The 14,870-nt window shown below is 49.7% G+C and overlaps 1 protein-coding gene across 1 annotated transcript; it reads left to right on the top strand.

The window, feature by feature from the left end:
• Nucleotides 1–10,186: 10,186 nt before the first annotated feature.
• Nucleotides 10,187–11,210, top strand: LOC124666878 (probable glutathione S-transferase GSTU6). Its single transcript, XM_047204208.1, has 2 exons — nucleotides 10,187–10,599; nucleotides 10,678–11,210. The coding sequence occupies exons 1-2, from the start codon at nucleotides 10,282–10,284 to the stop codon at nucleotides 11,065–11,067; spliced, it is 708 nt and encodes a 235-aa protein (XP_047060164.1). The 5' UTR covers nucleotides 10,187–10,281; the 3' UTR covers nucleotides 11,068–11,210.
• The last annotated feature ends 3,660 nt before the right edge of the window (nucleotides 11,211–14,870 follow it).

Here is a 14,870-nt window from a genome sequence, read left to right as displayed (position 1 = left end):
CTGAGCTGTTTTCGTCCATCCGGATGAAAAAAAAAAGCGTCCTGGGGGCCTCGTCGGGGAGACGGCTGAAGATGCTCTAAGCTTCTGACTTTGCACATCTGACCAAGTGGATGAATTGACAGAACAACTGCCGTTTCTCCAAAAAAAAAAAGTGGTAGTTGACAAATTCTGCAAATGCCCATGGGAGAAGATTCGTTCTTGACATGAGAAATACAGTGTGGGTAACTCCGGACCTCGAAATTGCAGGCGAGTCAAGTTGTTGTTAATTATACCCACCTGCTGCGCATTACCTCGTGAAGCTTTTAGGGTGTGGAGTGTGGACCGTGGCCTTTCCTTGGGCTAAACCGACTACCCACTATGAGCCTTGACAAGTCTTCCATCACAAGCATTAAAAAGAAAAACGGATGTTTCCTGCGAACCATCTGTTGTAGGAGCGAGAAGACAAAGACAACAATCAACGAAAGACTCAAGGTGTATTCTTATCCCGCGGCCCTTCTTCGTCTTGCGCTGGGTCCCTCGACGTACCATCGTGACGAGGAGGAATTACCACAGCGTGCATCAGCACGCGTGGCCCACATGGTTGGCGCAAGTAACTAACCACAACACCCATGGACGCCATTGGCTTGGCACCTTCCAAACGGCGGTGTAGGCGGAGAAGGCCTATCACATCGCATTGGTTAGCCTCCACGACGTTGATCCGAAAGTCGGCTTACAAATTGGTCAGCCATGGCTGAAGGACATCAACCAACATGTGGTCGGTGACCGCGAGGCTCGGGAGGATTGGGAGGCTCGTGAATGCCTCACGATGAAGCGGGCCGACTGGGACTACATGGAGGAGCTCCGCCTCAAGCATATGGGGAGCATCGAGCGAGAAAATCGTTGATGACAACGATGACTCCATGAAAAGGGTCACTATCAAAACATAGCCGGACCTCCCGAGTCGCTCCCGCGAGCGGCCGGGAGGAAACCCTAGGCGCCGCCGCCGGGGGTCGCCCTCCTCTTCCCATCCCTCCCGCCGCCGCCGGAGGGCGTCGCCGGGCAAAGCCCGGGCGGCGTCGGCGGCGGCCGGGTCATCTCCTCTCGCCCGTGGAGCGCGGCGCGGGGCGTGCCTCTTCGTCGAGATCTGGCGGATGCGCGGGCTGAGGCTGGCCTGAGCGGCGGCGGCGGCGACGCCGGCTCGCGGCTCGGCGTCAAGGCGTGGAGGCAGGGGCGTGCGTTGAGTGGTGGTGCCTGCAGCGGCGGGGCGCGAGTTCCCTGGTCTGCAGCGGGAGCTCGGCATGGAGCGGCGGCGGCGCGCGCGGGCTGTTTCGGCAGCGTCGGCGGCTGTTCCAGGCAGACTCGGGCGGCGGGCACGACGACGGTCGGCGGGCGCGGCGGCGATGGGCGGCGGGCGCGGCTGTCTGCGGTGACGCGCGGCGGCCGTGCGAGGTCGTGGCGCTGCTGTTGGTGACGGCGGGCGGTGCGGGCCTCCCGGGCCCGATCTGGGCCGCGCGGGGCGGCGCGGCGGGCTGTGCCGCGGAGGGGCCTCTCCGGCAGCGCGGGGGACGGCCGGTGGTGCTGCCCATGTCCGGGGCAGGTGCGGCGGTTTGCCGGGGCGGCGTCCCCGGGCGGCGGCGGCGGCTGTGACCAGGAGCTCTGGCCGCGCGCGGTGGACGACCAGCGGTGCTGCCCAGCGCGGGTGGGTGTGGTGGCCGTGGTGGAGATGGGGGTTGAGGGATGGAGGCGGTCTGGCCTTGAGCACGATGCAGGATGGCGCGACATGTTCCGGGCTAACGCCTTGTCCTCGGTGGCTGGCTGGCCGGCCGGCAGCTGGCCGAGGCCGGCGATGGCGACGGCTTCGGGCGCCGCTCCCTTCTTGAAGACATCGCCGAGGTGTTGTTTGTCATCCTGTCTGGTATGCTCCAGGGTAATCCCTAGATCCGACATGATCGGTCGATGGCGGCGCCCTTGCGTCGTCTCCCTCTTGAGGGCATCGATTTGGAGCTGCTTAGGTCGGAGGGACCCGTGGAAGATGGTTGATGTTGGCGTCGTGGGCTGCGTGGCAACGATGACAATGGTGAGCGGATCGGAGTTGCGGTATCGTCACCCCTACCATGATGGTGAAGTCGGAGCTGCGAGGCGACTTGTGGCAACGATGCCACTTGTTTGGTGCGAGCGTTGGTGCAAGGCGTGCAACTTTCTCCTATGAAGGTCACGGTTGGAGTCGGAGCTGCCTCCTCCTCGACGTGCTTGGGGGGGTCGATTGTTTGGCATAGGCCCACTTGGGCTCCGATGTCATTTGCGGCGAAGGTCTCGGTGGTGGTTGTCTAAGGCGAAGTCGGAATCGCTGGCTCGTGGAGGAGTGACGACGATGACGCTCGATGGCATCCTCAACGATGGCTTTCTTCTCGATGGCGTGTGTGCTTTGTGTGGGTAGCCAGGTTGGCCGAGGTGCTCAGTGTGCGTTGTTGGTTTTCGCCCGATTTTCTCCTAAAAATCGGGCACTTTCTTCTTTATCAATGAATTAAGGCAAATCTTTTGCCTTTTCTTCAAAAAAAAAAAAGGGTCACTATCGAGAGTTTCTCGAGCAACGAGGATGAGTTGTAGACAAGATTTAGGTTAATTTAGTAGTATTATTAAGTTTATTACGTACTAGTTTGAATCAAATTGGGATGAATTCGTGTAAAATTGCGATTCATATCGGTGTTACTCCGATAAATTTAGGAATTCGATTAAAATGGCTAAACTTTAGAGGAGAAAATATACTGCTCTAAATGATACTTGGCCGGTTACTCCTCTAAAATTGGAGGAATCGGTTAAGCTGTGTGTTCCGGTGTCCCCCACCCACAAGGAGATCTAGATGGAGGTGCAATAAAATTAGCATACGAAGAGGTATCAGTTAAAGATGTTCTTAGTCTGATGGAGTACCAAGTCCAGAAACCATCATCGGATGTCTTAAAAAGATGTGCCTGGATATACGAGGCAAACCTATTTATTTGGTCACAACTTCTTACTATGTGCAATGTGCAGGTTTTCTTATCTTGAGTTCATGGTTTCGCGACTGGTGCCCAGTTACCGTATCGGGAATTCAGGATTCGGGAGGCCGTCCAAAGAGGCATCAAAATGGAACGGAAAACAGCTGTGGCAATCAAATAAAAAGTGTGGTAAATACAATTGTAAGTTGAACTATACAGGAAGGAATGGATCAACGATATTTGGTCATCGATTTTGGTGACAACGGCAAGTCGCCAACTAAGAAAAGGGAAAGCGATGGTTTACTTCCATAGCTCCATTCCACGTATAGGTATAGCTCAAACCCTCTGCTCCGGGGAGAGCTCGTGGAGATCCTTCTCCGGCCAGCGCCCGTCGTCGTCCGTTCCGTAATCGCCGCGGCGGGCTTCAAACGACAAGTAAACCGCCAGGACGATGGCGAGGCCGGCGAGCACCCACAGGGCGACCCTCAGAGCGAGGCCCGGCACCGCGCTCGCGACGTGCACCGCGACCATGCTGCCCAGCGCCAGCGAGGCCGACAACGTGGCGAGCCCGACCTTCCGCCACTCTCTCGCCGCCGCCGCTGGGTCGCCGCTGGGGTCGCGCCGCAGGAGCTCGAGCTTCCAGAGGCAGAAGCACAGCACTGCGAGCAGGTAGGCGGTGGGGCCCGGGAGCACTCCGACGTCGTAGCCCGCGCTGCGCAGCCCCCACGCGAAGGCGAAGACGAGAAGGACGCAGAGAACCTGCGGGAACGCCCAGCGGGCCCATCCTTCCAGCGCCGGGCCATGGCCTTGGCCCAGGTGCGCCGTCTTCGTCGGCGGCGGTGGGTCTCGCGCGACGAGGAAGGAGGTCGTCGCAGGCTCCATGTGCGCCGCTGCCTTCGTGAGCTTCAGTTGCAGTAGCTGCCGGCCGTCGTACGTCGGCTGATCGAGCTGAAAGTGTCGGCGCTGCGCGGGCGTTTGTTTGTTGCGATCATGGTTGCCGGTCGTGGTTATATAGGACAGACACCGAGCTGAGCTGAGCGGCGCAGAGAAGCATCTTGGACAGCGACTATGTCCGCGATTGGGGCCAAATCAGCAAGCGCGTTCGACGTAGAAAAAAAATACTCGACAGATATGGTAAGCTTCTGACTCCTCAACTCTGACCAAGTGGTAGTTGACAAATTCAGTCGTCACGTCTTTGCCCTCAGTGCTAGTTCGTTTCTTCATATCATAAAGAAGGAACAACAAACTATCCTCTCTAATCATATATCTCTCTCCCTCTTCTTTTTGTGTGAGGACAAAGAAAATTCGCTGACATGAAATTCTTGGAGATGCAAACATCTACGGTTATTTTACTTGTGTCATTGGCACGATTTAGTCCTCATACTTGCCAATTGCACAATCATTCGCCTGAACCTGGCATTTTGACTCGATTTGGTCCGAATCAGCTTAGTAGTTGAAATTTCGGTGACGTGCAAGACACGTGGACATGGTCCACCTGCGCAGTAATTTTGTAGATTGCCACTAAGCCAGCGCCCCGGCTGATTCAGCTTATATGTACCTTCAACTGAAACGCAGCACAGAAACTGGCCACAATTGAGTTATCTATTTATAATTGTAGTGTTTCTCCTATATAAATAATTTTAGGGCATTTTCACAATGATAATATGTAGAAAATGTAGCATTCCATGTTTATAAAACTCTTATTGCAGTAATAGAAGCTAAGACCTTAAGCCAATCTCTGAGAGGAATAGGCTAGCCTTCTCTGTAGGTTGACGGACCCTGCCTCAAAACCGTCAAAGTGGATCCTTGAAATCGACCTTTTCTTCCTCTTAATACAATGACGCGCAGATTTCCTGCGGGTTCTCGAAAAAAAGACCTTAAGCCAATTAGCTAAATGGATGTCCCATAGGCCCAGATCTTGAAATGGATGAGTTTAAATTAAAATCAAAATGATTCAACAAAAAGCAGGAAAAACAAGAATCCCCTGTCCAAGGAGGCCCAGATCTTGGAACAAACGGATTCAGCAAACTCATCCATTTCACAAACAAACATGAGGTTAGCCTTGTGGCTTACACGATTGCTGTTAAGTGCTCCAGCTGGATCATCCGTACTAGACGCTGATGCAGAGGCCATTGTTGGGGGTGGTGGTGGGGGAAGGGAGATAATGGCTAAACATATGATATTTTAGTCAAAATTTGCCAAATATAAAGGGATTTTAGAAACAAAAAAAAGTTGTTGGGCTGGGGTCGGTGCCCCCCTCCCCCGAGTTGCACATAGCTCTGCCTCTTTGTAGAGGAATCTTATTTTGTACTCCAACCTGGCTACCTACCTCTAAATGACGAGGTGAGTACAAACTTCTTCATCTTAGTTTGTCTTGCTTGTTGTGGTGGGCAACAATGCTCATGTTCTTGTAGGCGCTGGTGCGCGTGGGGTTGGGGGCATGGGGGGCTGGAAAACTCTTAGTGCGGTAATAGAAGCTAAGACCTTAAGCCAATTAGCTAAATGGATGTCTCATAGGCCCAGATCTTGAAATGGATGAGTCTGAATTAAAACCAAAGCTGATGCCACAAAAAGTAGAAAAAACAAGAATCTGCTGCGTATCAAAGGAGGTGGGGCCGATTCGAATACTACATCATTATCAATGTTGGGTAAAAACATCCTTGACCACCCGCTCTAAACACGTACACACAACCGTAAACAATTTGTTCCGGTCGCCGTAGAATAGAGGACATGAACGGAACCTCTATGTCCAATGGTAGATAGCCCACAAAACCAATTAATTTTTGCATCAAACAACATGTTATTTCTAAGTAATCGTATAGACCAAATAGGAAGCGAAATGTATGAAAAATAAGCGAAAATAGTAGTATGAAATTCGTGTAGATACAGTGTGTGAAACATCAGGTGGTAATCGATTTCCAACGTGTACAGGTCAAACCCTGTGCTCGTGCCGGTGACACCTCGTGGTCGTGGAGAACCTCCTCCGGCTCCGGCCGGCGTCCGTCGTCGTCGTCGTCCACACGTGCATCGCTGCGGCAGGCAGCACCCAAGAAGTAGAGCCCGAGGCCCATGACGAGGAGGTCGAGCACCCACATGCCGAAGGGTGGCGCCAGGCTCGGCACCGCGTTCAGGACGAGCAACCACATCCACCAGCCCAGATACAGCGAGATCGCCCACGGGACAAGCCTGGCCCGTCGCAGCTCGGTCGCGGCCGCCGGGTCGTCGTCGCCCACACGGGCAACATCACTGCGGCGGGCGGCAACCGCGAAGTAGAGCCCGAGGCATATGGCGAGGACGGCAAGCACCCACATGCCGAACTTCGGCTGGAGGCTCGGCACCGCGCTGGGGACGGAGAGCGCCATGGGGAAGCTCAGGAACAGAGAGACCGCAGCTCGGTGGCGGCCGCCGGGTCGGCGTCGCCCCGCAGGAGCTCGTGCCTCCTCAGGCACAGGTAGAGCATCCCGACGCCGTAGTAGGTGGTGCCGTAGTCGCCGACCACGCGCACGAGGTCGTGCGCGTCGTGGCGCGCGCGGTACAGCCCCCACACGAGGCCGCCGGTGACGAGCGACAGGATCGCCCAGAGCGCCCATCGATGGCCCAGCTGTGCCGTCTTTGGTGGCGCAGGTTCTCGCAGGACGAGGAAGGGGGTCGCGGCGGGCTCCATGCGCGCCACTGGACGCCGGGCAAGGTGCTCGGCGTGAGCTTACGGTGTAGCTTTTTTTACGATCTACAACATTTGCTTACGGTGTAGCTCACCTGCTGCTTTCCGGCGTAGGGGAACTGACTGCACTGCGGCGGTGGTGATGCTTGGTTGCGACTTGCGAGCAGCGGCTGCTCTTTATGGCCAGGACACAATTTAGCATAGAGAAAATGCTGGGCAGTGGTTCTGTACACAATTTGTTCTTTTTTTCTGTTTGTTTTAGATGACTCTGTCCATAATTTGGAGCAAATATATCGGCAAGCGCGTCTGAATGCTTCGCCCCGACTCCTCAGATATGGTCATGCGCTCATGGCAAGTGGTAGCTACAACAAGTTTAGAACTATTCAATTTGTTACTCTATTCTTTTTTTGGAGCAACTAATTCTTATTCGATTGAAAATTAACTTAATTATTGGTAAGGTAATATCATTAGATCTCAGTTGTAACCATGTTGCAATTCATGAATGAATGAATCACGAAAAGTAAACCGCCAGGACGATGGCGAGGCCGGCGAGCACCCACAGGGCGACCCTCAGAGCGAGGCCCGGCGCCGCGCTCGCGACGTGCACCGCGACCATGCTGCCCAGCCCCAGCGAGGCTGACCACGCGACGAGCCCGACCTTCCGCCACTCTCGCGCCGCCGCCGCTGGGTCGCCACCGGGGTCGCGCCGCAGGACCTCGAGCTTCCAGAGGCAGAAGCACAGCACTGCGAGCAGGTAGGCGGTGGGGCCCGGGAGGAGGTCGTATATTAATCTATTAGGATTTAAAAAGTTCCCTAGTCACTATAAGTATTTATGGTAAATAGAATATCTAGTGTGAGGGAAACATTTTAATCATCTTTAATTTGTGTGCTAAAAATTAATGTCACCATAAAAGTCATGCCCAGAGTGGTAATTAGATATTTGTTTATAATTAAATTTCTATTGGAAGCTATACATTTTTATTTGTCTATAGTTACATTTCTATTAGGGTGCGCTTGTTAAAACTCAAGTTATACTTAGTTATTTTAAATCTATTTAGTGGTGAAGAAGGGGTGCCTCCTTCGGCGTCGGGAGGAGAACGGGTGAATGTGGTTGTGGTTGTGGGGGGGGGGGGGGGGCTTAAAGTTCGGATGGACCGTTTAAGGCGGTAATTTGCATAGGGCGGTGTGGCAACGTGGCGCCGGAGCACCTACTGGGCACAACGGGTGGCGGCTAGGCCGGTTCCGGTGGCAGGGGAGTGGAGGTTGGTGGGGATGCCGGTGCCGCTTGTTTCTCTCCGGTGGTGGCGCTTCTCTCCCTCTGGTCTCATCTTCTTATCTTGGGGTTCGATCCGTTGCACCAAAGGGTGCGTGGGGGTAGCTAGACTATTCAAAATAACAAATGTGTGAATCTAAGCATAGTGAATAGTGCACATTTCAAAACTAAAAAAATTGTCAGATTTTAACATTTTTGTGTAACCTAGAATATAAAGAATTTCATGCTAAGAAGTTGCACTCTTATAGCATACATCATTCTTTTCATTTTTTTGAAACTTGTAATTATGTTTTTCAAAATTTTGAAAATAAAGGCCTACCGTGTAGCTTGGCCTCCACTTGTCATATTCATCCATCATAGGCTATAGCCTTTGTAGCCACGTGACTTTTGTAGTCATATCTTCTCTTTGTCATGCAATGTGCTGGATACCAGTGTGACATCATCGAGATTATGTTCATATTTAAAATTTCTAAACTTTAGCTCTTGAAATGCTAATTCAGTTAGTGTCCTCTTTTCACCTTGGCTTAGTCCTAAAATTAGATCTCATCTTGACATGTTTCTCGATAATTGTCAAATTGTTATTACTTACTCGCTTCATTCTAAAACAATTGAAGTTCTTAGTTTGTCCTACACAAGTAAGGATATGCTTAGCGGGGACGGATATTAAGTGGAGCACCACAATCATGTAACACCACTTATAATAATAGTTGTATTGCAAAAAATGGAAAACCACCATAAGTACCTACATTTAGTGTTACCAAATTAGTAGCACATCGCCAACAATATATGGGACCCAGCAGCCCGTCCTTTGGGAAATTAATAGTGGTGCGGCACTCTGTGCAACGCCACCAGTACTTAGTTGGTGGTGGCGTGATATTAAAAACTACCACTAGTACGTCCTTTACGATGGCGTTCCACACTGCGACTAACGAGACCAATGTTTTGTGGGTACCACATGCGGGGAGGGGGGTATCAAAAAATGGTCCACTGGCAGGTGCCTTATCTCTCCCAAAAGGAGATAGATCCCGTGAGGCGCACTTGCGCATACCTCGTCGATATCGTTGCCGCTGCCGCATATCCTCGGCGCTGCCGGATCTCCGATCGTATCTCCTCGGTGCCGCCGCATCTGCCGGCTCATAGCGTCAACATGGAAATGGAGGTGTGCGAGGGCGAGACCCTTCAACCGGCCGCACGAACTCTGCTGCCCGCCGAGTGCATCAGGGTGGGTATGTCCTCACATTTTCCATTTACCAACAAGGTATTTATTTTTTCCATTTTGTCTATTCATGGATAGGATTACATATGTGATCTTATTTGAACCTTGGAAGATCCAATCGCAGAGATGGAGCAAAAGAAGAGGCCGCATGTATACAAAGGAATAAGGTGAGAAATTGAAGGCTCAAATCGGTGGAGTTCAACCGACGGAATATGGTGAAAAGAGATCCATGAGAGGTTTAACAAGAACAAAAAAAAAGTGGGGAAGAAAGGACACAATCGTCTCTCACACATAGATGACACATAACTAATGAATGTATCAACAAAACAAGATACTGTAAACTAGATTTATTTGTATGAATGCTATGAATCACTATTGTGCACGCATTATGTTTGTACGAAGCTATGAATCGCTATTGTGCATGCAATCTTTTTGTATCAACTAGGACCTATTTTTTTAAAAATAATTTCGAAAACTAAGTTTGTGGCATGCTGCAATAGTCGAACGCCGCCGGTGCATAATGCCATAATCTACTAGCAGTGGCACCATGTTAGTGGCATCAGTATATATTGGGCTATTCTGTACCAGTGTTAAGTCAAACTATTTTAAGTTTCATCAAGTATGTAAAAAAAAACATCAATAACTACCACGCTAATTTTTCTCTATTCATTGTAGCAGTTTTTGCAATACATAGTGCAAGCCAAGGTTGGGTAGCTGGTCTAAATGGCTGGCAATATTCCAAGGAGCTGGAACATAAAACTGGAACAAGAAGGAACCTGAAGAAGTACTACATCAGGTCGGGACAGGGATTCAGTGACATTTAAATCAGGTCGGGACATCCAGTTTGCGACACAAAGTGTGAAGGAGATCGTCATGTTGAGACTATGATAGAGCGGGAGTCCAAGTCAAAACGAACCTAGTGCACACCTAATTCAGTAGGCTTCTTCTCCATCACGGCTGACGCTTTTCTCAAAGCAGCATCACGGATGACGCACGATGCTTTCCCTCCAATGCGCCAACCACGAGTACTACATATATAGTTCCTCCTGGCGGGAGATTCATTTCACAGCCACCCAACGGAAGATAACCTCATTTCACAGCCACCCAACGGAAGATAACCTGAAACGATCTCAGCCTTCACGGTACTCAAACACATCGTGATCTTGCTCCTTGCACCATGGCCGGCGGAGACGACCTGAAGCTGCTCGGCACATGGGCAAGCCCGTTCGCCATCAGGGTGAAGCTCGCGCTCGCCCTCAAAGGCCTGAGCTACGAGTACACCGAGGAGGATCTCGCCAGCAAGAGCGAGCTTCTTCTTAGCTCCAACCCGGTGCACAAGAAGATACCGGTGCTCATCCACAACGGCGTGCCGGTCTGCGAGTCCAACGTCATCGTGGAGTACGTCGACGAGGCGTTCGCCGGCCCGTCCATCCTCTCCGCCGATCCGTACAAACGAGCCATAGCTCGCTTCTGGGCCGCGTACGTCGACGACAAGGTATACCTTCTGTCTCTATATTTGACGCAAGGTGCTAAACAGCGTCATTTCTGATCACCATGATGTGCGGGTGCGCAGCTTTTGGCGTCGTGGGCCACGATCTTGTTCAGGGGGAAGACGGAGGAGGAGAAATCCGAGGGGAAGAAGGCGCTGCTGGCGGCATTGGACACACTGGAGGGGGCCCTGGCGAAGTGCTCCGATGGGAAGGGGTTCTTCGGCGGGGACAGCGTCGGGCTCGTCGACATGGTGCTGGGGAGCCAGCTCTCGTGGCTGAAGGCGACGGAGGTGATCACCGGAGAGGAATTCTTTTGCGGCGACAAGACCCCACTCCTTGCCGCGTGGATGGCGCGCTTTAGCGAGCTCGACGCTGCGAAGGCGGCCTTGCCGGACGTGGATAAGGTGGTTGAGTTTGCCAAGATGAGGCAGGCGCGGATGGCTGCCACTGCAGCTGCTGCGTCAAACAACTAATCAAGCCGGCTCGGCTAGGACACGTCATATGTGACAAAAGAAAGCCCCATTGTTGCTGAATAAAGTAGTAGTCACAATATGTGTCAGGTTGATTTCATAATCTGCATTTTTTTTCGATAAAGGATGCTTTATTACTTTAATAAGCAATTACATCCAGCCTCTGCATAACCAGGATGCACACAGCCGTTTTGTTGTCTCAAGTCCAAAAGGATAAATAATAAAAACTAGGCGAAATACATATCGGAACGATGAATCATATAACGCCTAAAGTGTAGGTGGGGCATCTATCCGTAGACTATGCTGCCACCCATGTAGGGAAAAAGTATCCCTAGTCGTAGCCTCCAACCGTGTACAGACCTCCGTACATAGCTGTCGGTTCTCCACTCGCTGTAGAGGTAACCATGAACGGAGAATACCTGTACATCTGTAGATGACCTGCAACAAAGAACAATTTTTGTCATTAAAGATCTTGTCATTTCTACATAGCCAAAGCGCCCGGATAATCGCTAGCGCCCCCACCCTAAGAAGCAACTTAAACGTTGAATCTATACCATGAAGCCAATTGCCAAAGACATTGGCGACACTAGTAGGAGGATACAAGGTAGACGCTACTTGGATGACAGAACCATATAGATCTCGCGAACTGGCACTCGGAAGAATAAGTGTTTGATTGTTTCGTCCTGATGACAAAAAACACACCGTGTACTTCCATGCCAATTCCGCTTAACAAGATTGTCTTTGGTGAGAATAACCCCACGACGAAGATACCATCCAAAAATTTTAATTTTTAATGGTATCTTCATCTTCCAAATCTTCTTATTGTTATCAACTGGTAAGTCAGAAAGAAGGATCGCATTGTAGAAAGATTTTACGGAAAAGGTACCATCTACATGAAGGTTCCATCTAAATTCGTCTGGTTCAGGTGATAAATGAATATCTCCGAGCCGTTGAATTAGGGTATTCCATGCCACAAGTCTTTGTCCAAGTAAAACCCGTCTGAACGTCACATTCGGAGGTGAGGTAGCCATTACAATAGCAATGGTATCCCCTTGGCGACGAGCAATCCTATACAGAGCAGGATACTTGTTCACTTAAGGGTGCATTGTCTAGCCAAGCATCTTCCCAGAACCGTATCTGTGCTCCATTCCTGATTGAGAAAGTACCATGGCGAAAGAATACATTTTTTGTCGCCATAAGACCAGCCCAGAAGTGAGAATCCCCAGGTTTCCAAACCACTTGGGATAATGTTTTCGAACCGATATACTTTCTCCGAAGAATAGTTTGCCAAGTCCCATCCTCAGTAAGTAGCTTAAACAGCCATTTACCCAGAAGAGCTGAATTCTTGACCTCCGGGTCATGAACTCCAAGCCCTCCTTGATCTTTGGGACTACAAACTATACTCCACTTAACCAGTCGATATTTCTTTTTCTCGCTGTCCCCTTGCCAAAAGAATCTGGATCGATAGTAATCGAGTTTATGCAGAATTCCTTTCGATAGGATGAAGAATGATAACATATACAGTACCATATTTGTGAGTACCGAATTAATGAGTACCAATCTTCCTCCCAGGGACAACAATTTACCTTTCCAACTACTAAGGCGTTTTTGTAATCTTTCTTCCACTAATTTCCATTCCGCTATTGTAAGTCTCCGATAATGAATCGGAATACCCAAATAACGAATAGGAAATTGGCCTTGCCCACAACCAAACAACTCTGTATACAGAGCCGTATCGTTTTGGGCATCACCGAAACAGAACAATTCGCTTTTATGGAAATTGATTTTCAATCCCGACAAGCTGCTCAAAAGCCGCCAAAATTAATTTCAGATTTTGAGCTTTTTCAAGATCATGATCCATAAACAGAATTGTATCGTCGGCATATTGAAGTATAGATAGACCACCATCAACCGGATGTGGAATCACTCCTTCAATCTGGCCATCAGCCTTGGCCCGCTCTATGAGTATAGCCAGCATATCCGCTACAATGTTAAACAACATCGGTGATAACGGATCCCCTTGGTGTAACCCTTTTCGTGTTTGGAAATAGTGGCCGGTGTCATCATTAACCCGGATTGCAACACTACCTCCATACACAAAATCATTTATTAGAGCGCGCCACTGCGGAGAAAAACCTTTCATCCTGAGTGTCTGCTGTAGGAAAGACCACTTAACTTTATCATACGCCTTTTCAAAATCTAGTTTTAGAATAACCCCATGTAATTTCTTAGAATGCATCTCATGTACCGTCTCATGCAAGACCGCCACTCCATCAAGGATGTTCCTTCCTTGCATAAAGGCTGTCTGTGATGGCTGGACAACATGATCCGCAACCGTATTAAGTCTAATGGTGGCCACTTTCGTGAAAATCTTGAAACTTACATTTAAGAGGCAAATAGGTCTATATTGTTGAATCCTTTCTGCCTCATTAACTTTCGGTAACAAGATTACTTCACCAAAATTTAGACGAAATAATTCTAGTTGTCCAATATGTAGGTCACTGAACAAATCTAGAAGGTCCGATTTAATCGTATCCCAGAAAGTTTGATAAAACTCCGCTGGAAAACCATCAGGACCCGGTGCTTTGTTGCATTCCATTTGGAAAATTGCCTTCTGAACCTCTTCCTCGGTATAAGGTGCGGTTAGTAGACCATTTTCTTCCATAGATACTTGGGGTATATCGTCCGTTAAGTCCTCATTAAGAGAGAAGGTGCTTTCTTCTGGAGGACCAAACAGACCTTTATAATAATTAGTAATGTAAGATTTGAGTTGCTCATGGCCTTCAATCAACCCTTCATCTTGAATAAGAGAATGAATACGTTTTTTCCGATGTCTCCCATTGGCTAAGCCATGGAAATATCGCGTATTTGAATCTCCTTCCAATATGAATTGAGCTTTGGAACGTTGATACCATTTGAGTTCCTCCTCGCGAAGAAGACTCGCCATCTGCGCATTTGATTGATTTTTAAGTTCAATCTCCTGCGTAGACAACGGTCTAACCTCCGCAACAGCCTCAAGCTCATCAATTACATTTGATAAGCGAGCCTTCTCTTTTTTAAGGATACCGGCCGTATGGGTAGCCCAACCAGAGAGATGTTTGCGCATTGTCCGCATCTTATTATTCCATCTCAAAATTGGAGTGCTGCCCCCGACCGGTCTCTCCCAAACCTTCTTAACCATATCATGAAATCCCTCTCGATGTAGCCAGCCAAGTTCAAATTTGAACGGCCGTTTACAAACAGGACGGGGATTCCCAGTAGTTAGGAGGATGGGAGCATGGTCAGACAGTTTTTCAATACGTTCTAGTGCACGGACTGACACCATAGGGTATTTATTTTCCCATTCGGTATCCATCAACACGCGATCTAGTTTCTCGTATGTGGGTTCAGGTAAGCTGTTGGCCCAAGTAAACTGTCGACCGGACATAAACACCTCTCTTAAATCAAGGCTATCAATGACAGCATTGAACAAGAAAGGCCAATGTCCATCGAAACGGCCTTTACTTTTCTCGTGAGGAAATCTTAACAAATTAAAATCGCCTCCGATTAAAATCGGATAAGGATTATCTTTTGTAAGATTTACCAACTCACGTAAAAAGTCAGCCTTAAAAGCATCCTGGGCGGCACCATACACAGCAACCAGACTCCACGTGAAACCGTCTGCTTTATTCTGAATGTCGAGCTTAATGTGATACTCTCCATCAAAACTAGCTAAGACAGTCATGGTGTCTATACGGACGCCAAGTAAAATGGCACCGGACCTACCACGAGGCGGGCGAGAAAACCACTGAAAGTTAATCCCGCCT

This window comes from Lolium rigidum, chromosome 6 (assembly GCF_022539505.1).
Source record: "Lolium rigidum isolate FL_2022 chromosome 6, APGP_CSIRO_Lrig_0.1, whole genome shotgun sequence".
Lineage (NCBI taxonomy): Eukaryota > Viridiplantae > Streptophyta > Magnoliopsida > Poales > Poaceae > Lolium > Lolium rigidum.
The sequence above is the reverse complement of the archived record's forward strand: the minus strand, read 5'-3'. Positions and strand labels throughout refer to the sequence as shown.

What these genes read in the sequence shown, in the direction of transcription:
- LOC124666878 (XM_047204208.1), top strand. Translation starts at nt 10,282, where the DNA reads ATGGCCGGCGGAGACGACCTGAAGCTGCTCGGCACATGGGCAAGCCCG. An exon ending in CCGCGTACGTCGACGACAAG is followed by an intron (nt 10,600 to 10,677) that starts GTATACCTTCTG and finishes GCGGGTGCGCAG; the next exon opens with CTTTTGGCGTCGTGGGCCAC.